The 26,393-nt window shown below is 37.3% G+C and overlaps 1 protein-coding gene across 1 annotated transcript in view; it reads right to left on the bottom strand.

Moving 5' to 3' along the window:
* The window catches only part of dar1 (dendritic arbor reduction 1), a 136,417-nt gene that overhangs the window by 41,379 nt on the left and 68,645 nt on the right, over positions 1–26,393 (bottom strand). Inside the window, exons 2-4 of the mRNA XM_014239265.3 lie at positions 12,283–12,847; positions 9,304–10,352; positions 7,637–8,438 (exon numbers count right to left, since the gene is read on the bottom strand). Of these exons, the coding sequence (XP_014094740.2) occupies positions 7,637–8,438; positions 9,304–10,352; positions 12,283–12,847 (2,416 nt within the window). The remainder of the gene's footprint in view (positions 1–7,636; positions 8,439–9,303; positions 10,353–12,282; positions 12,848–26,393) is intronic.

Here is a 26,393-nt window from a genome sequence, read left to right on the forward strand (position 1 = left end):
TTCCTTCACTGCTTCTCCTGGCCCGAATTAGCTTTTGTCTAAACCCGATATCGTAGCTCTAAATTCCGATAGCTTAATTGCCTCATAAGCTTGCTTAACCTCAAAACTGTTCAATCGCCAGTCAATTAACTGGTTTGTTGCATAACTGTCTCGCTTGTATCTCTTATAGTAAACGAGTGCGCAAATCACAAGACAGATTATTAGTGACGAGCGGAAAAGCGCGCATACTAATGGAAATTCATACACACATGTGCAATGATGTATGTGCGCTAAAGCGCAGTAGCGAAATATGTTATGAAGAGCGTTCAACCGTAGTTGCCACTTGGCCTGCCGTTAAGCGATGAGCCATCAATTAGTTGAATTAAAAGGCGATTTCTTGCTGCATCACCCATAATTTGCTCACTCATTCTTCTTTCAGTTTTCCTGCCGACAAGTCGCCTGTAATCGAGCAGCGCGGCTGAAAAGGAAGCGACACTGATTTGTAGTCGCGCACTTTTGTAGGAGCAGACTCTTGTAGGTATGTACAAGTATGTATGGATGTATGGGCGGCTGCAATTTTAGCTAATTAACACTGTTTGATGGCTTGCCAAAGCGACTGGTTATGTCCACATATTTTTCAGCTAGTTAGTCGGTTGTTTCGGTTATTTTTTCCCTTTTTTGCTGTCCGTTTATTAGCACTTGTTACAGGCGGATGTTGCTGGTGGTTGAGTTTATCGATGCAATTCTTCTTCCCTGCTGCTGCTAGTTGCTGCTTGAACGTGTATCTACACCATTAACAGTTCATTAAATTAATGTTATTAAATATGTTATTTACTTCTGCAAGATGTATTTATTTGGAATGCCAATATTTAGGCAGAAGGAAATTGTGTTCGCTCTTTTGAACATATAAGTGCATGTACCATAATGAACTTTTGATGGCATTTTGTTATGTTATAAGCTGTCTTCAATTTGCAAAGTTTAGAATAGTGTCCAATCGAGCAAGCAACTGATATAATTACCATACAAAACTGGCATAATCAAATATAAATATAATATCAAGCGATTATATCACTCTTATGTAATGACCAAATACTCCTCTCTGTTGAATTGAACTCGCTAAACTTTTTGTTATTTTCGCATGCAAATTTTTTTTCAGAAGAGAGCAGAGACTGAACGCAGTGAGCACGGAAGTGGCGGATTGAGTTGATAGTGTAGGTACGAATATATTTTTTGGATCCACACATTTTAGGTTTAAATTATTGAGTTGAATTAAGTTGATCTCATTTCAAATTATATTCAGGAATTATTTAATCGGAGCTCTCTTAACAAAAAAAATATATATATAAAATATACTTTCTCGTAAAAATTCTTAGTAAACCTGCTACTAATTATGCTACATGAGTACATCGCGTACGCGCATATCTAAATATGTGCTTACATACCCACATACATGCGTTTATGCATGTGTTGAAATATGGCAAATATTAGTAAAAAGTTATTTGTAGCACGTAGCGACGGCTTGACACACCACTTGACTGACAAAAGAGTAAAATAAGAAGACAAGAAAATCAGTAAACATATAGCATAAAAATTGCCTGGCAGTTCAATACAACGAAAACATGCAAAAAAACATAAATATGCGCGAGCAGAACGACAGTTAGACAGGCAACTGAATGGCATTGCAAATAACTGGATTAAAGTAGGCAGGAAATCCCACAAATACCCTTGCCTATGTGGTAAGCGCGGTTGTTGGAAGGGGGGGTGGTAGTGTGTGGCCAGCCGTTGGAAATAGCAGTACTTGGCGAACGTGTACACCTAGAGGTCAATATGACAAGCCACACAAACACTTTATCATTTGGCACTTGAACATATGGACGCTTGTATTTGATGTGTATGTGTATGGCAAATGTTGGCAGTAAGCTGTCAATGAAAAAAGTTATAGAAATGAGTGGCTGCGTTGAACTGTTAGTGGAAATGGAGTTGCCATATTAATTAAATGTCGAAGTAATTGTATCGGCGAAGAAAACTGTGCGTAATTTATTGAAGTCAATGTCATTTAATTATTATTATAATATATAAATTCTAATAATCTTGCCACCTGATTCAAAATATATGTATGTTTTCTAATTTAATATATTTATTTATTTCTGACTTATTTATATATTCAAAATATCATCAAAAAAAGTTGCCAACAACTTCTGAACCTATGAAATATTTTAAATTTACGTTTAAAACGGTGAACCAATATTTTATGAGACGTAGATCATGCTTTATACTTACAATTTTCCTCTCAGAAAATCGCTTGCTAACAATTGTGACTAAAAATAATAATTTCTAATAGAAAATACCCACAATATGCATATAAAAGCTAACCTCACCCTACCTGCATACAACAACACCACATTCAAACACATGTACAATGTTGTACCGTTTCTTTTTTCCCATAAGCCCAGCAGTCCGCCTCGCATATTTAACGCATTAATGGCAACGTTACAGTAGTCATAAATGTGTGTTCTGGCGAATTGTAAGCAATTATTGTGGTGCCTTAAGTGGAAAATCGAATATTTAAACATTTTTGTTAAACATAAAACGCGTTGCAAAACCAACATTGTAGCACAGCAGCCGGGAGGTCAACCATTGTCAACAGGCATGCAAATTTGCGCAGAGTACACGCGATCATACAACGAAATTACCAGAAGCATATAAAAACAAAAATAAACACGAAAAAGTACGAGAACCAAAAATCAATAGAGTATAACCACAAAATCCGAGTTGTTGGCCAAAAAGAGATGCCAACAAATTTGCTACTGTAAAAAAGGAAATAAGAAATAAATTGCAAAAACACAGCAATTGTACGCGCAGCAAACACATGTGTTGTTGTTGTATATGTATGTGCCTATATGCATTTTTTTCTTGAGTATTAATTTGTACTTGCTTTGTTTGGCTAGCGACCACTACACATGCCCATGCACACACGAAGGCACATGAGAGCAGCGTGCAGCGTGCAGCATCAACCATTCAACATTTGCTCAGCTCAAGCATAAATGCGCAATTGCAAGTTATCGACACAGCGAACAGTGAGAGAAATCTGAGAAATGTTTTCACTTCTAATTTGGGTTAATTTCCTTGCAACACCCAGTGGTAATGGCAATGGCACTGGCAACAATGAGGCATGGCCGGCAACATTGTGTCACACAGACACCACTACTACTTGTATGTACTCTCAACAAACTCAAATACACGCATACACACATAATTGCGCCTATAACATTTAAAAGACCTAGCGTAAGCTTAAACGTCAAAGCACGCGTGTATGTGTGTGTGTGAGTAGTTGTGTTAAATACTTTTAGCCAAAACAGGCACAAAAATCTCGACAGCCAACCGCAAACAGTTCAAACAACAGCTACAATGCCAATAAAAAAAACACCAGCGAAATAGAAAAAAGCTGAAAATAAAAGCAAAACACAAATACAAACACAAGCCGGCAGTGTTTACACCGCCACAGGTTGTTAATAGGCATAAGAAGCTACTGCGACACGTTTCAGGAAAAAAAACCAAACCGATGTAAATAAATGCGTTTACAATTTTAGCACACGAGACAAAGAGCTGGAAAAAATGTTAACGAAATACGCTTAACGACAAATACCAATACGCGCAACAACAACAGCGGCGTAGCAATGAACTTGGCGCAGTACACGCACGCATTGTTGCCGCAGTTGTTGTGGTTGTTGTTTGGTGAAGAAAATAGCATAGCTGAGACCTGCACAATATAAATGGTTAACAACAACAATAACAGTGGCATTTGCTGATCGTCAAGTGCAGCTGCTGACTCCTTTACGGTTGCTACTACCAAATGAAGTTATTATGCCATAAAGGCACGCAACCAACACATTGTTAAAACGCGCATCGAAGCACAGGCGCAGCCGCAGTTTGTACGCTATTTGCTAACTTACACACACATAGGTACTTGCGCATAAACGCATCGGCATGAATGTGCATTCGGACACTTGATTGACATAGCAGCGAGCAAAAGCAAGCAATTACATCGTCGCAATTATGGGCAAAAATGTGTCGAATGCGCATGCGCAATGCACATTTGATAACGGAGTTAGGAAGCCAAAGGAAAATTGCTTTAACTCCTTGCAAGTGGTGTGTGAATTAGCTGAAAGACTAAAGCCACAAATAAAAGCAAGAGTGAAGAAAGTTTTTACTGGTGTGGCTTACGCTCCAGAGTGCCGTTATAAAAGTACAACGATGAAGTAGATACTACAGTTTTCCCACAATATAATCGATATCTATTTCTGCAGAACTTTGATGTCTCAAAAGTTCTCGTGCACTCTTTCGGCCAGCCTTTGGCATATACAGCGGACATGTAAATCGGGTTAAACTTGCATGACAAATTGTCAGCAATGGGTTGTAAGTTTTCGAACTATTATCAACCCATTTGAACTGACTCCGATGCTGCTTACTGACATGACGCATATCCGCTAATTTTATATACAAAATCATTAAGCAAAATAATGAAAGCCATCTTAGAGCAGGGAATGACATTTTCATCTGTTGTCTTTAAATCTTTTCAGCAACCAAAATGATCGAACACTATTACTCCGAAATGGGAACCAGTAGTCTATATATCTATGAATACTTTCAGAACTAGACCATCAAGAATTCTCAATGCCATTTCTTTTTACCTACCCTTATATATTTTTTGTTCATTTAACACTCAAAGTCCCAAAAACCTTCGAAAGGAAAATAACTTTTTCAATGGTAATAACATACCAAGTGCAAACTGGGGTCCCTATCTTTAACTCAAATAATAAGAAAAATCAAAAATTGTAGAAACTTTTTAAAGAACGCATTATCCGTTAATAAGCAAAAACATTCATAACGAAATTACACCAGTTTAAGTTGAGATAGTGCCATTAAGCTTGTTATGACTTTTCTTTATTATCTGCTGCTCTCATTACTTTTATTATGTTAAGCACAGCTGCCTCTCCTGTGTTGCATGAGCATGTGTCTGTCATGTATATCGCTTTCAGGCAGACAGTCGACAGCAAAAATAACAACCAACGCGAGTTGGAAAAAAAATCTTAATGCAACGTAGTAGAAGTAGTAATGCAAGGTAGCAAGTCTGTAAAGCATGCAGCGCCGCAATGTGGCAATAAGGCAGTGGTGTTGTCTGACATGACAGTAATGTGCAACATGCTTGCCACAAGAGCAGCGCTCCGCCAATGTGACAGTTACAGAAAGTAAGGTACAAAGGCACAGCACACACAAACATCTGAGGTTGTTAACAGGGCAGCCAGCAGCCGAACGAGCCAAATTGTCTGCGCTCCGTGTGGGAAAGTGAAAATTCAACACTACCAGCGGTAAGTTTGTGGGTGTATACCCCGGTTATTGTCTTGAATTTGGAAAATTTTAGCAGTTGCATAAGCGTATGTGAACTTTTACAAACTGCTTCGTTGCACTTTTATGCGAAGCGACGGAAACAAAAGCGTTGATATTCTGCTAATATTACCTTTTCACTGGAAATTTGCGTATTTATAGCTGTATATGTGCATGGAATTTGTTAAGTTCTTTTTAAAATCAGTTTTTGTCAGCGTTTGACGCTTTGGCTATCCGCCAATCGAGCAGTTAACCGGCGGTTATGTTGGCATATAGATTTAATGCTAATATGCGCGTTGCATATTAATAAAGAGATAAATTAGTTTAGACTAGGAAATGTTACGATTGAGTTCAGAGCAAGCGCATAAAAAAAAAACTTAAAATATTGTGTCTAAAAAATATTGCTTTATGCTTTTTAAATATCAAGTAAAAGCACAAAAGTGTAAGAAGCTGATAATTTCTGTTCATATATATTTTGTTTATTTAGTTTTAGAAACATTTTTTTGTGAAATTTAAACACGAAGTAAAACTTTTTGTACATAAAAAAATTTTAACAAGAAAAAACGTTAACTTCGGTTGCACCGTTCCCAAAAAATATATATAATTTCACAAAAAGCTCCTAAACTCTGAATAAATACCAAAATTATTACTGAAATTACTTTATTTGAACAAAACTAATTTTTTTGAAGAAAATTATCGTTTTCCTTGATATTTGAGTGCAATTAATATTATCGCCTGTCTGCGCATATGTCATTAATCTAGTGCTGCAAGCTGAATTCATAATTATATACTAGACGCAGAAATTGTTTAGTTTATTTTTTTTATTATGGCATACGTATATACTCGTATGATATTTATTTATTTACAAAAAGCCGAAGAAAAAAATTTAAATACTTGAAAAACTTGGTGACGGTTTTGACAGCTCAGTTCGTTAAATATTGCCCCACACGCCGGCATGCGAATGCATCCGCTCGAGCATTTAGTAGTAAGCGGTCAACACATGCAGCACATGCTGAAATAACTCAATTTTTCTTCTCTCTCTTTTTTTTTGGCAGCTAGTATAAAACAGCGAGCGACGAAAGCGACGTGACAATTTTGACAAAACGACGCAATTCAAACGTAAATTTTTTTACTGCGGTATTTGAGGCTACTGAACCGGTGCTTAGAAGCAAACAAGAGCGAGCAAGAGTGAGTGCGCGAGAGAGAGGCGAAGTGTGGGGCACGTCAAAGAGTTGCCAATTTGCGTGAGATACCGTTTTGAGAAAAAAGTAAAAATTCAAAAACATTTGTGTTCAGATAATTACTGCTGCAGTTGCCAGTTTTCATAGCGGTTTATGGCAGACACACACACACATACATGCGTAAAGTGTTAGTTGTCATTTAATAGCTTCACGCCGCTTAAGTGGTAATATTCATAAATTATAGGATTGACCAAAACAACCGTCATCCTTGCGGTTATGTATATTAATTTAAAAAAAATAAACAAATTAAAGTCTTTAACATTTAACGCAATATATAAATGAAGTAATATGTTAAAATACTCGGTTACTTTTTTCTTGGTTGATCATGCTACATAGGAATTCAACAACTTGGTCGTTTTTGGGCGGCATAATTGGTGCAACTAAGCCGATGTCTTAAGCCTTATATTAATTGTGCAAAAATATGTCAAAATTGCGCAATAAAAGAAATAAATCGTGCGCCCATGTGCCCAGGTGGCGCCAATTGAAATGTCAGTTTTTCATTTTGAACGAAATTATCGCTTTGATTGCCAAGCTAATCATAATTATTATAAACGAAAATTATTTTAAATGCTACGCCATATCGGGTAGTGCGAATAATTATGAACATTGCGTGCGAAGTTATGCAAATAAAATAAATAAGTATTAAACTGATTTATAAAAATTCAAATTATATGATAACTGTATATATGTATGAACTGCTATAGCTAATTAGTAAGATTTATGATTGATTTTCCAAGCCACCGAGATTAATTTTTGTACTTTTTCGATTGTTTAGATATAAAATAAAGCCCATACTTATTCCAAATTGAGATTAAAGGCATATTACGGATTTATCGATCTAGACATTTTTTCTATCTAGAGATATTTTATTCTATATTTCAAATCATTTTTATTCAGAACGAAAGAAATAAAACTTCGAGTTTAAGACTCCCTTCAATAAAAAATAATCTCATTCTTAATTTCTCATTTAATAAATAACCCACATGCAATATTAAAACAGAAATTTAAAAAAACTTAAGCGCCAAACTCACCCTCAAAATCACAATGATGTATGCGCCGCTTCTCCAGCTCCGGGTTGTTGCGCCGATTGTAGCGTATCGTGCGTATCGTCGGCACAATCAAGTTGGACAAGTGCGCCGGCCCGCCTGCGCCACCGGCACGCCCCCGGCCACGACTGCCACCCAGGCCACCAACACCAGCGCCACCATTGCCACCAATACCATGCAGGCCGCTGCCCATATCGATGCCAGTGCCAACACCGTTCACGCCGAGTGTGGTCAACGTGCGACCGGGACTTAGGTGGTGCATAGCACCGCCGTTGGAGGAGGCGTTGGTGGAGTGTAGTGGTGTCATTGCTGACGTTGTGCCATTTGTACTCGGGTGTAGTGTCAAAATGTTCGGGCAAATACTTGAAAGTGGACGACCCTGCTGATGGTGAAGGTGGTGCTGCTGTTGTTGTAGCAGTTGTTGTTGCTGCTGTTGGTAAGGAGGCGGTGGTGTCGTGCGACGTGCTGTATGTTGTTGTTGTTGTTGTTGTGCATTGCCACCAGTGGCCGCAGCTGCCGCCGCCGCTGCTGCTGCTGCTGCTGCTGCCGCTACCATTGAACTACCCGGACTTCCGGGATCTGAGCTAGGTGGCGTCAATGGCGGCACAAATATGTGTCGCGTTGACATTGAGTTGCCGCCGGTTGGTGCAGCAGGTGGGCACAGTTGCGGATTTGATTGGTTTGGCTGGTGGTGTTGTTGTTGTTGTTGCTGCGATTGCTGTGATTGCTGGTGCAGCGCCGAGTTCGTTAGCGGTGGTGGCGGTATTTGGTATTTGGGGTGGTACGACTGCCGAGATAAAAAAACAAAATAATAACGGTACAGAAAACGTGGAGGCGATAAAGATAATTGCATTTTAATTGCATTGTATTGGAATTGCGCTACATTTCATTTATATGTTATTATGGTTTCAATATCATTGATTATTTTAATGGTCCGCAATTATTGCACTGTGCTACAAATTTTGGAAAATATTAAAATTATTGATTCTTAAATAAAAAAATACTTTTTATTTTAATAAACAAAGTATTAAAACTTAGTTATTATTAAAGAATTAAATTTTTTTATAAATTTTTTTTAAATTTTTATTGACGTTATATTTTTATTTAAAAAAAAATTTAATAATATTCCAGTTAAATTAAGTTTTTCTTAATTTATAAGAAACAATAGTAATATAGTTATTTATAACAATTTTTAATTGTTGAATAAAATTAAATATTTTATTTTAGTTAATTTGTGGCAATTTATAAAAATCATTATAAAACTTTTTTTTTAAACGATAATTCTTAAAAATTTAATTATTTTTTTTATATAAAAAATTTAAAGAATTAATACTTTTATTTAACAAATATTTAAGTTAAAATTGTTTATATTTAAACAAAAAAAATGAAACAAATTTTCCGGTGATTTACAGCGGATTTCGAAATAATAATTATTTTATTTTCTTTTAGCAAATATTTTAATAATTTATATGACAATTTGTATTCAACAATGTTGAGTAATATTTTGATTACGATTTAAAAGAGTTTGAGGTTAGTTTTAGTTGACCGTTTGAACTATTTTTCAAATCTCCTAAACACTTCTCAGGTATTAAAATATTATGTAGCACAGTGTAAGTGTGGAAATATGTAACTTATGCCAGCTGCGCACTCACCTGATTGTTGTGCCAACTGTAGCCGTAGCTGGCATTCAAGTTGTTGTTCATAGTTGCATTATTATTGTTATTATTGCTCGCATTGCCGTCCAGCGTTGATGCCGCCGTTAGGTTGGTCAGCGTTACGGACGTGCTGATTGTCACATTCGCCGACGAGGAGGCCACGAGCGCGCTTTGACAACCGCCAACACCACCGCCGCCACCATTGATGCCACCGCTGCCATTGAGATAATTGCTATTGCTACTTAAATGTGGTTGAGATGCATATTGTTGATAGGAAATATTGCTACTACTATTATCACTGCCATTTAAGGCGCTGTTGTTGCCGCCGCTGCCACCACCTGCGCTCGCATTGCTGCTGCTTAGCTCGGCATTGTGACTGCTGGCGGTGCTGCTGCAACGATTTGGTTGATTAGGACTATTGCTACTACTGTTGTTCAATGAGGCGCTGATATGTTGCTGTTGCTGGTTATGATGTTGCTGTTGGTGCTGGTGTTGCTGATGCAGTTGCATGAGCGTCATGGTATCATCCCCGTTTGTGGCAGCGAGATCCGTTCCACCTAAACTCGGATGATGTTGGTAGAGGTGTTGCTGTTGTTGTTGCTGCTGTGCGTGATGCGTATGGTGTGATGGCTGGTGTTGTGGTGGCAGTTGATAATGCGCATAGTGTTGCTGTTGTTGTTGCTGTTGTGCGTGCAGGTGTGTGTGTTGTTGTAATGTCGGTTTCTCCGTCTTGATCTCCATGGGACTGAGCAATGGTGTGGACAGTGTCTCCAACAGCGTATCATCGATCGCCTCCATTTTCACTTGCGGCAACAAGGTGTTGCCGCCCTCTATACTAGTGCCACTGCCAATAAGCGCTAAGTGTGATGTGCTGCTTCCACTCACCGCTGCCACCGTTGAATTTGAGCTGTTGTTGCCTAACATGAGCGCATTCTCGGGGTCGATATTTTGTATTGAGCTGGCGATGTCCTCCCACAGTGCCGGACGCTGGTAGGGATCATCGAGGTCAGCGTAGGGGTTGCAGAGAGCCTCTTTATTTTTGGTATCTGAAAAAAAGTGGAGGTAATTTGGGTTATAAAGTGGTATTCGAGTGCTGTGTGTGCGCTTAGTTGATGGCTTTAATTAACAAATTCGAAAGAGAAGAAAAAAGTAAAAAAATTTCACTCAAGTCATAGTAAAGGGTCATAACTGTTCATATGTCTAGATACTAAGCAATTTAACAGGCTTCACTCGCTCATTGGAGCTTCAGCAATTTTTTCTCCTATTAATCATATGCCAAGGTAAATATTGCTAAGCAAATTTAACAAACAACATTAGTTACGCAATCACAGCAGCAGCACTGAAGGCATGAAAGTAAATTTTAGACTCCCTTTAAAGAGCTGGCGAGCCTCCACACGCCAATTCGGCGCGGCAACACTGTGCGAACTGCTAATAATAAAGGAAAACATAAACTTGTAGAAACCCTCATGCATATACATACATACATATATGTGCATATGAATAAGTAAATAGCTGTATATAGAGACAAAGATTGGAGAAAATAAGCAGACGTTTTTTTCCAGCATTGAGATTTGGTTTCAAATTTCACAGCTGAATAAATTATTTGTGACTTATTTGGTGAGCTGATGTGAGTCTAGTTGGTTTGCCGAGCCAAGCATAGTTGTGGCGTGTGGTGCTGTGTCGCTAGGTGGGAAAAAAGTCTTAAGCTTATGCTTGGCTTTGAATAGAAATCAATTTTGTCGCAATTTATTGAATAGATTTTACCTTTTAATATTGTTTGTTATTGCTTTCAACAAATAAGCAGTGTAACAGTGACAAAAATATGTTATAATGAAATATTTGCTTTCGGCTGTTGACATTAGTGCTCACATAAGCTGTTTATGTGGCATTGATTTTACAAACGGCTTTGTGTTTTTCTTTTTTTTTTTTTGCAAATGAGATTTGACCGAGTATATATACACATATGTAGCTAAGAGTATTTTCTTTTGTGTGCTACCAAGTTCTGAATTACTGAAGTAACGACGAAAAAAATTTAAAAAATGTTAAGAGCAAATGAAATTTTGGTGTTTCTACATTCTCGTGCATAATAGCCTCCTTATAATGCAATACATCGAACTGAAGTAAAGGAGGTTATTCTTGAATGGTTCAAAAATGCTCTACGGATAGTTTTAGTTCGTAGTTTCTGAGATATAAAATTCCGCGAAAAACATACTATGCCACAAAAATGGTATTAAAGCAAGGAAACTCATTCACTACGGCTGCAGTGAAGCTATAATATTCCTCACAGATGCATTTTTTCGTAAAATGGTAAAAAATATATTTAATCTGATTTTTTTCGGTTATTTTGTATGCTAGCTATATGCTATAGTTGTCTGATTTGAACAATTTACTCGGAGATTATAGCGATGCTCTTAATGATAATCTATTCCAAATTTCATGAAGATACCTTTACAAATAAGAAAGGTTTCCATATAAAGATTTGAGTTCGATCGAACAATTTGTAAGGCAGCTATATACTACAGTGAACGGATATCGGCCTATCCAACAAATGAGCAGTGTTGTGATAAGAAAAGGACGTGTGCAAAATTTCAGAACGATATCTCAGAAACTGAGGGACATGTTTAAATCGACTTAGATCGTCACGTTGATCACTTATACATATTTTGTTTATAGTCTTCGATATTTTCTTCTAGGGGTTACATACGTCGTGGCAAACTTAATACACCCTGTTCAGGGTATGTCGTCCTCGAATAGCAGCTATGTTGAATAATAAAGTCTAAATATGTCGAAAATTGCTGTTCGGACTTAAAAAGTATTTTCTAAGAAAATGTTTCGTGCGGTAGAAAAGTTCCTTAGCGTATTCTATACCAAGTTCAGTGAAAATAATTTTGAAATCTAAGCCATGGATTCAAAATCAACCTATGCATAAACCGGAAAGGACTGCAAGTATTGCCAAAATTGCTTAGACAAACTCACCGAATAAATATTCCTTATCGGCTACTGCCACCACCGACGCCGCAGCATTAGTTGCACCATAGGCGCTCGCTATTTCATATGCCACCGCTGCGCTGTTATCATATGCCGTATATGTGTGCGGTGAGGTTGAAGTGTCGGCGGGTATATCACTGGCAGAGGCTGATGAGGTGGCAGCTTGTCCGGCACCTGTTGAGGATGCGGCTGCTGGTTGTGGCAGTGCGGCAACTGTGGTTGACGCTGACACCACCACTGTGGCCGATGCCGATGAATGTTGCACATAGGCGGAATGCTCATGATTGCTACTGTTGCTACTGCTATTGTGTTGTTGTAATTGTTGTTGTTGCTGCTGTTGCCAATGATCAAGCGTATTACTGCCGCTGTGATTACTTTGCGGTGAATACACTTGATGCTGATGCTGATGCAAGTGCTGGTGATGATGCTGATGATGGTGCAGGTGATGGTGGTGATGATGATGCGGCGCCGCGGATAATACTTCAAGTTCAACATCTGGCTCGATTTTGTGCAAACGACCCATCAGCTCATGCCGATAGTCAAATTCGGGGGACTGAAAGGCAGGAGAATAAATACATATTATATTATTTAAAATACTGATAACTAACGGTAATTTATATGTGAATAATTAATATAGAATGAAACGGGTTTTACTATATACCCTAAATACTCTTATTTTTATATAGGTATGTGCTTCAGCTCATTAAGCAACAATGAAAAGAGTTGTTCCAAGCGCAGACACTAATTCCCATGCCACATGTTGCACCATTTAACACCAGTAATGAACGGCCATTGTTGCCACATGAATGTAGGTAATGTGCACAGCAATTAATGCAGCCGCTGCTTTTGCCGTCACTGCAAATGACCGTCGCTTAGTGGCAGCTGTCGGCCGGTCAGCTGAGGTGTTAAATTTCTTGTTGTTGCAACATCGACAAGATAACATCCGCAGTGGCAACATATGCGCGTTGCGTGTTCACTGACTGCGTCATCCATGCCAATATCGATATTGCAGCCTCCACCATGCAACAACTTGCAACAACATTAGCAACAATATTGCCAGCATTGCTGTGATTGCCACAGCCCTAGTGGCCAACATGCGCCGAGTTCATTCATTCAGTGTTTTTATGGCCGTACGCTTTATTGACAGCGCGTAATTTGTTGTCGCCACTCCTCTACCTTACCACTATACGCTGTCACGCAGCAGTGCGCGCTTGACTTCACCTGCTGCGGCATGCAACGGCGTTCAGCTGCTGCTTGGCGTTAAAGTCATATCGGTTTATTAGCGCCTTTTTTCGCTGATTTTATTTGCTTATTCAGAAAACGTCTGCGCGCACATCACGCACTCGCCCGGGCACCGAGCACATAACGCGCCGCCGATCGTAACGATGCTCATGTGGTAAGCGCTCATGTGGCAGCCAACATGGCTTGTATCTCTATGCGCGCAGTGGCAATAACTATAATCATAACACAAGAGTGGTGTTAGCGCAACAACAACAAAAGCAACTAGTTCATTATAACAGTAGGATTGTGTGCATATGCAGCAGCAGCATCCGCTACACAACCACACACACGCGCTTAAAATACATATTTGTATACAAATGTGCCACGCGCTGTAAATTATGAGCTCTTCATTTGGCGTTGTTGCTTTTGCTGTTGCCTTCGTGTCAGCGCTCTGCAAGCCTTGCATACATGCATCTCTGCCACGGTGGTGGTGCCGCTTTCATTTCTTACTCATTTAATTTTATATTCTTTACTTTATTTTTATTGTTATTGTTGTAATATTCATTTATGATTATATTGTTGTTGTTAATTTTAAATGATTTCCAAAGCGCGCTTCGTTGTAAATTCTCATTCTTATCTGTTCTGTTTGAAAATTCTTTATGGTCGCCTAAACGCGTGGCGTGCGGCATAAACGGAGCTAGAAGTCGAGAGAAAAGAATCAAGCGCAACTGCAAAGCTGTGCACATTCACCGACACATGCACACATGCCGGTTGGTGTGCCTCCAAGTGTTGCCGTATTTTGTCAGCAATCAAGTAGCGCAATGATAGCCGTTGCGCTGTAGCACTATGGTATCTTGGAGTTGCCTCGTTTCTGTGCGCACGGACGTGCATTTCCGTTGCCACTATGGCGTTGGGAACTCCATTTGATTATCTCGCTGTACAATATTAATTAAAATGTTTATGTCTTTAATGCATTTCTTGACATTTGTGACATAGATTCAAGTAATTAACGCAAATGAAAATGAGTTCGAGATGCAATTTTCCGAAACATAGTTGTGTAAATGTTGTGCGAGATAAATTATTGAAGTTTGCAAATTCTTGTCGACCCAGATATCACTAAAGTGTATCTTATATATAATAAATAAAATCAATTAGAGGCATGTATAAGGAGGCTGAAATTCCAATAAAGCAGATTTCAGATGTACGCATGACTGCAGCGAAATAATTATTTTTCATTTTAGAGTAGCGTTTTTGATACTTATATATGGCATGCGATTTCTGCGAAATGTAATTTGAAAAGGCTTCAGAGCTTTTGTTGCCTGTTTGATGGTGGTGGTGGGGGTTGTGGTGGGCTTGGTGATGCGTGTTTGATAACTTTAATAAGTTGAGTCTGTTATTTCAGTTTTTAAGAACTTCAAATAGTTATCTAATATAATATAAACACCATCATTTCTGATATAAGTTGTCTTCGATCTTAGAACTATAATAACACACCTTCTTGTATTTTATTAAACAAAGCATTTTTGCACAGGTGAAAAAGCACAAATATGTCAGAAGATAACAAATTATCAATATTATCATATTGTGGAGGTGATTTATATAATTTAACGCATTATTACTGAGAATAATTGGAATAATATTTAGTGTAGAAATTTTTACTTAAAAATATTATACTAATTCTTAAAAAAAAAATCCATACTACTATTAAAAACTAAATGAAATTAAATTATAAGTGATGATGTCTGGCATCACTTCAAGCTTTAAAATTCACATTTTTTGAACTTGTGAAGTTTGGTAAATTTTTGATCATAAAGAATATGTAAATTTATTCCTATATTGCCGTATTTTAAACTAAAGTATAAAATAATTATTCAGCAATTAAATCAATTCACGTCCTGCAAACATAGCTTTTATTACGAATTGTAGTAGGCAAACTGGTTTATATTCTCTTAGTTCCACGCCAAGGACAACCAAACCATCATATCAAAATATATTCTTAGTTTGGAAAAATATATTTGTAAATAATAACTGCTGATAAATACGAATTACACTTAAAAATATTATGTAGGCAGTTATAAAATAGTACAAAATTCTTCAAAACAAAATTATAGTGATGTTAAAGAAATTTTTGAACAGAAAATGGTTTTAAAAGAAATGTATAAAAAAATTAAAGTTTAAAATTATCATGGGATTATTTGAAGATCATTCGCTCTCTTACTTGATAGTCTATGTTCAATGTAACTATTTTAGCAATAGAAGTTCATATAGGATTTTCTAAGCTCTCTAATTCTGTTATTATGAAACATTTTAATTTTTTGGTAAGATAATGAAAAACCAACAAAATCGATACAGCCAGTCACGACTTTTTTACATCAAAAATGGCTCTAAAAATTAATATTATATTGTAATGGAAATAAGTAAGGAAACTTAAAGTATTATTCGCTTTTTAATAGAATTGTGCCTACTTTTTTATGTCTAGATTTTTCAAAATTTAAAATTTATAATAAAAACTGAATATTAAGGCATTAAACGCTTTTTTTCATTATTTACTTTAACTTTGAAAATGTCTTACATGAATATTAAAAAACTTTTTTGTACTAGTTTGCTTTTACAGACTTATAACATTGTATTAATATTCATATAAAACTCATATTATATATGTATTTAAATAATATTTATAATCAATAAAAATTGTAAATTCAAACATCAGTGCATTTTTTTAAAATCATGTAAATTTCGTGTCTGAAAACTCACAAAATTCAATTTATTCAATTAATTTTCAAACGTGATACTATATGTTTTAGAAAGCAAGTTTCGCGCTTAAGTCTTTTGTACGGTCAAACAATGGAAGCCTCCGTTTATATGGAGATAACTTTTATTCAGTAGCATAAACTGTCACTAAGGATATGCCATTTAAATAAAGCCCCAGCGTGTTATATATGCAAATATTTTATTTTTATGAAATCAGCGTTTTAGCTACCGTATTGCGGTTCTCTCCCTTAGGTGCACCATACAATATAATAAAAATCCAGCAAAACATTCAAAAGAAAGCATTCTGAAATCAATTTAATACAGCGAGGCAAAAACAACGGCAATTTGTTCGAGTGACAAATTGTTTAGCTTGCAGAGGGCAACCATAAAAAAAAGCTATAGAAATTAGTTGATTGACACAACAACAAATTGTTTATATTTCTAAATGGCACACTCAGAAGTTTAAGCCGCCACAAGTTGTATAGTTGTCAGGTATACTAGCTCATACACACACACACACACATATGCCTGTATGTATTAATTTACATGCGCATATTTATGATTATTAGTTTTGTTGCATAAATTTATGCAGCTGCGTCAGCGTTTGCGATTTCAACACCGAACAAGTCGTGCTGACCCAGAAATTGTTGCGTATTGCGTTCGAAACGCCACTAAGCCAACCAATTCGAAGAAAATGAATTGAGTTAAGTTGCATGTTTATTTTAATATTTCTAGCATTGCAACAATAGTTTTCGTTTTCGTTTTCATTTTCATTTTATTGTCCATTTTTGGCGCATAACTACTTTTAGGGCATTGTGGCAATGGTGTTGGCAGTGCTGATGTTGTTGGCGGTGCTGGGTGCTGCTGCTGGATGTCCGCATAATAAATTCTTACACGCCATTGTGTCCAACGCAAATGCTCAAGCGTTGCTGCATGTCTGCCACACGGCGCCGCCAGTTGTCCCAAACACTTTGCAACATAGTGCAAGCGCACATTTGCTTACTGAACTTCTACGCAAACGCTACTGTTATTCGTCCCGGCTACTGCGCATGCACACACACATACTCGCCTCGCTGTTGTTGACTCACTCAGAGCTTAGAATAGTTTCGTTGAGCAAACGAATATTTATTTCTGCACCAACTCAGTGAAGACAATGGACAAGACATTGGCGAGCAAAAACGTGGAAAGACTACAAAGACAACAACTATAATAAAAACAATAATAATAGCAACAACAAATAAAATAATAGCATAATAAAACTATTGCATAAAAGCCACGCGCAGGCGCGCGCATTAAGTCGATCATTTGCATGCAAATAGTGGAGCAGTCGAACAGCAGCGCGACAACAACAGGCACAAAGCATGCTCAAGCGCATAGCTGAAGTAAACAGCAGCAGCCGCAGCACGGTAGCATTGAAAGAAGCAACAAATCTCTTGCAGATTTGAGCTTGTCAGAAGAATTGGCAAAAAGTAGTCGGAAATGGCGCGCGGCAATAAACAAGCAATGCGCATGGAGTTCAACATATAGCCGAGATACCGAAAATGTATTCCAACTTACACACACATACACTTTTGTGTATTTGTAGATCACAAAGGCGCTCGTAACACATACGAGACGACAGCAAAACTTGACAGTTGACTCGTGTTGTAAGATATATTGATCATTTGTTGGCGCAGAGTGATGTGTTAGTCGTGGAGAAAAAAAAACAAAAACAAAAAACAAACACAGAAGCATTAACTTGCTTTGAACAACGTAAAAATTTGCATCAAGCCTTTATTTATTTATATAATAGTGGACCAAAGCTTCTAAATAAATTTCGAAGGTTTATGAAAGTGGTTTAATTTTCTTTTTGTTGCTCCTCATTTGCTTATCGCTGAAGTTGTAGAAATGAAAGTAACAACAAAAATTGCCAAATTTTTTTTTGCTTTATTTAATATAAAAACAAATTATTTTTAGCACTTCGACAGTTGCACGCCTACTTTTAGCGTTAAGGCGCTGCAATTGCCGTTTTAAACACTTTGCAGATATTTTTCACAAGCTTCACGCTTTACTTTTCAAGCCGCATCAGCGATTGGCACTTAATTTTTTGACGCGCCGTGCAGCATGCAACCCTTTTCCAGCACAGCAACAAATATTTCCCTTCATTAATTTTCTTCCGCGTTTGCACTTTTGATTTCGTGCTAAAATTCAATCGATTTTTATTGCACCTAATGTATTTGGTTGAAGGAAAACAACAACAACAACAATAAGAGCATTTCACGTCAACATCTTCTTTTAAGGAAGCAGCACGCAGAAGTCAACAGCCGCACAAAAGAGTGTGCGGGCGGACGGGCAGCGCGGCGTGTTGGCATAACGGCACAGCGGACAAAGCCCAAAGTGAAAAAGACGCATTGCTGTGCTGCGGTTCAATGGGTCAGCACCGTCACGATTCTATGGTTAAAGTGAGTCTCCGTTTTTCGATTTAGTTTCTATGGAAACAACAAACTTCTTTGGCTGCGTTGCACTGCTAGTGACTACAAAAAAAATTTAAAAAAAAATAACAAAATAAAAATGACAAAGAAAAATAAAAACCATGAAAAATAGCCAATAGCGCACTTTAGCTGAATTGAATTTTAGAGTACGCTATTGATATGTCGATGGTGTTGTAACAAAAACCATTCGAAAATTTTAAACAATACTTTGTTTAAAAAAGGTGTATTGAAAAGTAGATGTGTACCAAAATAGTAAAAAATTGATTTTTTCCGCTAATTTCCATATAATTCTTACGCTCGTGCGTTTTCCTGCTTGCACCTAAACAACACACACACATGTGCACTTCAGCTGCGCCGCTTCTTTCCACCTTCTATGCACTTTCCATGCACCGTTATGCAGCTTTGACTTTCCATTGAATAGCAGCAACAATGAATCAAGAGAAAAAAAATGTAGGAAAAAAGTTCTGCAACTTAACTCAGGCCATTGTTAGCTTTGTAGTTTTGTTCGGGTCACTTGGCATTACACCATTTTCTTTTACGGGGTGATGATGATGATAATGTCATTAAGTTTGGAGTGCAAAAAGTTACATAAATTGTATGGCGTGCACGATTTTCCAGCGCGTCGACGCTGCCGCCGACGTTGCAGCCGAACATCAGCTGCCAAATCGAGCGAAACGTCCGTCCATCCACAGCAACGGCAAGCGCTCGTCTTCCCCTCCCCCCCCCCCACTCTCTTACTGCAAAGTTTTCCATTTTCGATTAGCGGCGCGAATATTGGTGGATTAACAAGCAAAAAATTACAAAAACAAAATTGAAATGAGGCAAAGAGGAAAGAGAATAAACAGCAATAACACCAGTTAATCAAAACGAAAAAAAAATCAATGAGAAAAACTGAAATTTTACAAGAAACCAAAAGTGCAACATTTGTTGCGCTGTTCATTGCTCACTTCTGTCGCCGCTGCTGCTGTTGTTGGTGGCATGCCGACCGCTATGCTGGCGGCGTGTGGTGGGGAGCGCAACGGCACAAATCCATCGCTCACTTCGCTATTATTTAATGATTTAGTACAACAGGTTGCTGCCGTGCCTTTGGGGCACTGTGAAAAGTGAGTTTATTTGGGCAAATGTTTTCCGTTAATTTAAAGCCGAAGTTGCTCGTGAGACGTGTAAATGGTCTGCACGTTTGCGGCTGCCGACTTTTGTTTTATTACAAATCGCAGCGCACTTTTCCATCAATTTACGATTACCATGTGCCGCCGCGTGAGTTTGAATTTGTCCTTAATTTTTTTTTTTTTTAGTTTGCAATTTTATATAATATATATTCGGAAAAAAATTGTCTTCAAAAGTGAAATATTTTTGAGTTGAAGAGTGCAGAAAAAATGTTTTCAAGTCTTTAATGTTGGAAAAAATAATTATTTTGCAAATAATTTTATGTATTTTGGTTACTTGATCTTTGTATTTTTTTTTTGCTTTTTATTTGGTTTATTCCGTTATAATGCATTATTGATAATGAGATGCATCAAATATAGTCAGTTGGTTGCAAATTACAAAGAGTTTTAATACTAAAGAAATATATCTATCAAAAATAAATTCCAACTGAGCAATATTAGTACTGGGAAAAGAAGTATAGAAGCTCTTTGCGATTCCCGATAGTTTTAATTAAACTACAATGAAACTAGTTTTTAGGTCGATATTGGTAATATACTCGTAAATCACTCACTAATTAGTGCTACTATGACTGAGAATTTATTTATGAAAACAAGACTTTCTAATCCTTAAAAAAACATGAATTTCGATACAGATATGTTATATCTTTAGAATATTTAATATCTTTGGAATGTGTGGGACAAATACTTTGGAAAGTATTTATACATATTCATTGACTTGGACTGGTCTTTATTACCTGCGCGCCCAAGCCGAATCGATAAATATTAATTTAGTAGTTTATTAGTACAACCTATGTTTTTGTCTATGAGAAGTTTAATCTTCATATGTCAATTAGTGTGTGTTTGTTTACGACGGGAACTGTTTGTCCGTGTGTGTTTTGGGAGATCTACTTTACCACGAACACAAGTATCTTTAGTGGCACCCAGCATTCAGTGAAGGTCGTGAAGTCACCAAGAGCTCCATCCACCTCTGTTAAAGACGACAATACCGAATAAGTTAAAAAAGAGACAGTGCTTGAAGATCGTCGAAAGAAAAAATTTCGTCGAGTAGAGGTCGAAAGAGAGATGCTTGACAACGGAGCGGAGAACCCTACTTTCATGAAACACATCATCACTGGTGACGATATATGGGGTTGTGAATATTACGCCGAAACTGTCTAACAATTTAGTGAATGGCGCTCCACAATTGAGCCGAAACCAAAAAAGCCAAAATTCGCTGAAGGCACTGAAGGCCATCCCAGCGGCGGCTTATATTTCGAAGTTGGTAAAATTTTGTGTTAAAATACATTTATTGTAGTCCGGGTTATTTTGAATTTGCTTTAGACGGGGAAAAAGAACTCCTCTTCTTTATGTTTTATGTTAGATCTTTAACAGCTTGAACCCTTTTGTTCGGCTCTATAATATTCTTACTGCATGATGGAACTACAAATCACATGATCAAACTCTTAAGCAAAACACAGACCTATTGTTATGTCAAAATTAGATGCAACTCCATTTTTACTAAATTTACTAAATTTAGATTTCACCAAACCATAAGCTTAAAGCCAAATATTGTAAATTAGTAATATTAGAAGTAATGTTCTTCCAAAAAAGCTGCATCAACCTTGAACACTTTTAGTAAACCCGAAATTTTTTACTTGAAGTACTCAACCACCTAGTCCAAACTGATTTCGTTTACCAGCTTAAAAGAATTTTCACCCCATTAATGGATGGTTCAATTCTAAAATGTTGACCTAAATAAAAATCACTTAATGAAATGGACGATTATCCTAAAGCAGCGCAGATTTGAATTTGTATAATTGAGAACAGAGCTCAACAACCTAAACTGAATTGAAGGAAAAATGCTACAATATACATTTGGACTTGGCAAAATCACCGGACTACCAATAAACTGAGAAAGTATGCCAAACAAGCGCAACATCATCTCCCTGCCGCTTGAAAATGTGTCCAATAACTGCGCAAGTGCAGTGAAAATAATAAGCGCAACACAACAACAAAAGCATAAAGAACAGCAAACATATTGATTTTGAACGCCGGTGTTTGTTTTTATTGCAGCTATGAGTGTGTCTGTGTGTGCCAAGTGTCTGCACATTTAGGAATGTATGTCTAATGAACACCCTGCACAGATGCCGCTGTCGTAAAATTCGCTCTAGCCGCATTCCACGGACAGGCGTGCAACTTAAGTACGTACGTACGGATACATAATAAGCTACAACAACAACAAATAAAACTATATTGCAATAAGAAAATGAGAAAATAATAAACAACAAGAACAACACAAACAACTTAGTGACCAACACTGACCGACCAACACAGTCGGTCGCTCGCACACACACAAACGCTCAGTCGACGGGGCGAGTGTGCCACTAGAGCGCACCAACACCAGCACACACGCACGCCAGCGCGCTGCCTCATTGCTTAGTCAGTGTAACTATGCGTTGTCTGCTAGTTAGTTGGCTCTTAGCCGCTGACTACGAGGTGCTGGTGGCTCGCTGGCATACCATTACATCTTATTGCAGATCAAGTAATTCGAAAGATGCCAGACGTGCGCAGAAATCGCAATTCGATCGAACGTGCAAGCGCACAAAGTACGCGGCGGCAGTGACGTGGCGGTGAGGTGAGGTGAGAGCGCAGATGATGTGTATGCAGTCGCATTGGTAGCAACAATGCAGGCGCAGACGTGCTTGGGAAAAACGTTTCACCTGTGCGCGCAGGCGCGTTAAGTAGCTGTCTGCAATTGCTGTTGTTGCTTTAGCACATGCATGCAGTATGCTGTCGGTATGTCAGTGCTTGTTGTTGCTGATGACATCAACCCCCATCAACACTAACGGCAGCGCTTGGTTAACGGGCTGCGCCGCGGCGCAATGCGGAAAGCGGTGCGCGCTTGCTGCTCGAGCACAACAAAGAAATGGAAAATGATGCAATTTTTCTTATAACAGCATACAAATTTCATTTTTTTTTGTTGTATTATTTGTAGCTTTTAAATTTTTTATTTTTCTGTGAATTTTTATTTTGTTTTGCCAGCCGCGCTGATATGAATGCGCGCATTAATGGCATCGTTATCACCATTTTTGTAACTAATAAATTCAATACACTCACTCAGTCACTCAGCCACCGCATGTCTGGCGAGCCATTGCGGCTACTCGCGCGGACTTGTTAGCCGGCTCTTGCACTCGTGCGCCAAGTCACTATATCACGCGCCCGCAACACAGGCTGCTGCTGCGCGGTCAAATGATGCACGACACAATCGCAAGCATAAAAGATATTGCTGTCATTTGTGCGTTTAAGGTGACTTCGGTGGTGCGCGCGCGCATGCGTAAACTCCAATGAATGCCACAGTGCGTCGCACTGTCAAACAGTCGTCTGTCAACGATCCTACAACTTCACTTACCATCCATTTCTGCCTGGCAAGACAGGAAGGCAGCGTTGTTTTTGTTGTTGTTGTTGTTGTCGTAACAGCATTCAGTTTAAAAATAAATGCAATTGAAAAGCTCAAAAATTTTATGGAAGTTCATTTGTGTGACGACTGCAACAGTGCAACAGCCCATCAGCTAATGCCATCAATGGCAACGTGCAGCCGCACAGCATACACAACAACAACAACAACAGCAAAGCAAAGCAACCAACATCAAATCAGCGCTCGCATTGACATTATTAGCCAACTCTGCGGCAGTCAGCAGCTATATATGCACATGTGTATGTATGCGGGTATGCAGCTTTGGGCCTAATCAGTGCCATAACCAGGCAATGATGATAATCGACAGAAAATGTCACATGAGTGTAAAAATTCTTTCTGCTATTTGGAGTGACGTTTGAATGGTTGTGATATTTGAGACATTAGTAGCGGGTCTCCGCTGAATTTGTATATATTTTTGGTAAGCTGACGACCATACGCACACACACACACACAAACACATACCAGTACAAAAGTGCACGTGAGTGCCAGCTAAATGCGCCTTAGCTTAACGCAGCTCGTAAATTGAATATGAAATGCCTGCTATTACCGCTAACAGCATAAGTGTATGACATTAGAGGCAAAAAGGCAGACCTAAGTGGAAATCGGTCGCAAATCATATATTGTTGAACATTTTTGTTTACAAATTTTTAAAATTGTTTTAAAATAATTTAAAAAAAAAATTTGTTTGAGAAAATTTTTAATATTTGTTTTGAAGAAATTTTGAAAAGTTGTTTTCGTTTGCTTCATGAATATTTACTAGCAATTCTGCTATTTCAAAATAAATTTATCTACAGCGCTACTCGATTTGCGATTTCCTGTTTTCCTACTAGGTTAGTGCGCACTTTAATGTGTGTTTATGTGTACATATGAGTCGTTCGAGCGTGCATATGTATGCGTGTGTTTCGGGTCGCTTGACATTGCATTTTATGGCATTCAAAGTTTTTTGTATTTATTGCTGTTTCCTACTATGCGCTTAATTTGTTGTCTATTTGCCTGTTATTCTATGCTGTGGTTTTGACGTCTTAGCTTTTAGCCTTTTGCTGGCTGTTCGGGGTTGGATATTGATTTACCAAATCATTAAGTCACATAAATTTACATTGTTTTCTTGGGGGGCGACATATTTTTGGCATATATTGTGTTACCGTTGGTTATTTCTAATTGGTACGGTACCGTTATTTATTTACATTTAATTTTTACCAATTTGCTTGAAAAAATTTATGCATGAGGTAATTGTAATGTTGATTTGGTAATAAACAAGTATTATATACATATTTAAGTCTTATGTAATAAAAGAAAAATTTAAATAAACTATTTTAAACTGAAACCTTTATGATGTGATTTTTTATTAGAAGATGAAATTGGCTATTCAGACTCATTGCAAAATTTGAAAATATTTAATAAAGATATCAACATAATTATTTAAATAATTGAATCAAGCTGATAATTGCAGTTGTTTTTGTGTTAAATATAGGAAGACATGAAAATTATTGTGTATCGCTAAGTAAGGCATTAGGAGAAATTGATTTTGTGAAAGATTGAGTTATAAGTAAAAGAACAAAGTTTATTTCGAATACTATATTTCGAAATTGAAATTTCTCCGAAGCCTTAAATTTGGCTTATTGTAATAAATTATCATTAGTTAAGACATTAATTTTAAGATAATAATTGTAATTATGATTTTGAGGTAAGTTACATAAAATAAATAATAACATCTGTATTTTTTTGAATAAACCCGTTTTCGAATTTCGACAGTTATCGACTTTCAAACTTTGCAATTTATAGCTTTTCCAACTGCGAAAATGATCGATTTTCGAATTTCGACTACGAAAAAAATATTTTATAAAAAAAATTGCTCTGGTCCAATGTCCAAGAAAAAAGTAGCTTTCGCCGCATTTTGCAATCTCTTGAGTATAATAGCGCCTCCATTTTTCATTCTCAGCAAGTTCGTTGCTTAAGTCTGTAATACAAATGCCAATCGTGGTACAAAACTGTCTATTATCGGAATATAATATATGCTAATAATATTCAACTGATTAATAAATGCACGTATATATGCAAAAATTAATTAAAGTAAAGAGAGGATAATTAATTAATACATTTTTTAATAAAATATTCTCAATTATTAATTGTCCACTTCAGCTTATATAAGGTAATCATTACTTAGTTGTATTTAAAAATATATATAACCCACAGTTTTCAAAATTAAAAGCACTAATGACCACCACCAGCAATAAATTTACTACTCAGAAACGAAACAATAACAAAATACATGCAATAAAAGTGGCGAATTGCAAACCAATCGCATCTTTGCAGCACACGAATCATGAAAATATGCATAACCACTGCAAATAATAATTCATAAACGATTTGTTTTGTCTCTTTGACTTTTGCATAATTGCTAATAATTTTCATTTTCAATTCAATTCACTAGACAAAAAAGTAATAACCACTTTTTGTGGCATGGCCAATGCAGGTTAAGTCACAGTGTGCAACAGCGAAATGGATTTTACACGAAATCGTGCAGCCCGGCAACTCAAAAATGAGTTGCCACCATTTATTAATTTTTTATTTACATATTTATTTATTTCACTTTTATCGAGGCATACAAATTACATAAATAAGTTAATAGAAATCCAATGCAGCCATTAAAAAAACTGTGTTTTTATTTGTGAATAAATCTTAGAATGGAGCAAAGTGCAGAGCGGCGATAACAGTCGCTGAGGCAAGTGTGACCGGAGCGCAGCCGCAACAGCTAACGGCAGCGTAAAAGAATTTTTGCATAATATTCATATAAAAAAATAATTTAGCTTAATTTTATGCCAATGAGCACAACCGGCTTTCTGACATGCCTACCAACATAGACAAGTACATCATACACAGAAACACAGACAAACACAGCTACACATACAAACAAACATATAGACATATGAATGAATGTGCACATGGCACTTGCTGGTGGTTCGCTGGTGTCGCTAAACGTGGCTGTGTTCTTTTTTACTTTTGTCCATTGTGTCGTGTCTGCACTTGTTTCGCGCA

This window comes from Bactrocera oleae, chromosome 6, assembly GCF_042242935.1.
Source record: "Bactrocera oleae isolate idBacOlea1 chromosome 6, idBacOlea1, whole genome shotgun sequence".
Classification (NCBI taxonomy): domain Eukaryota; kingdom Metazoa; phylum Arthropoda; class Insecta; order Diptera; family Tephritidae; genus Bactrocera; species Bactrocera oleae.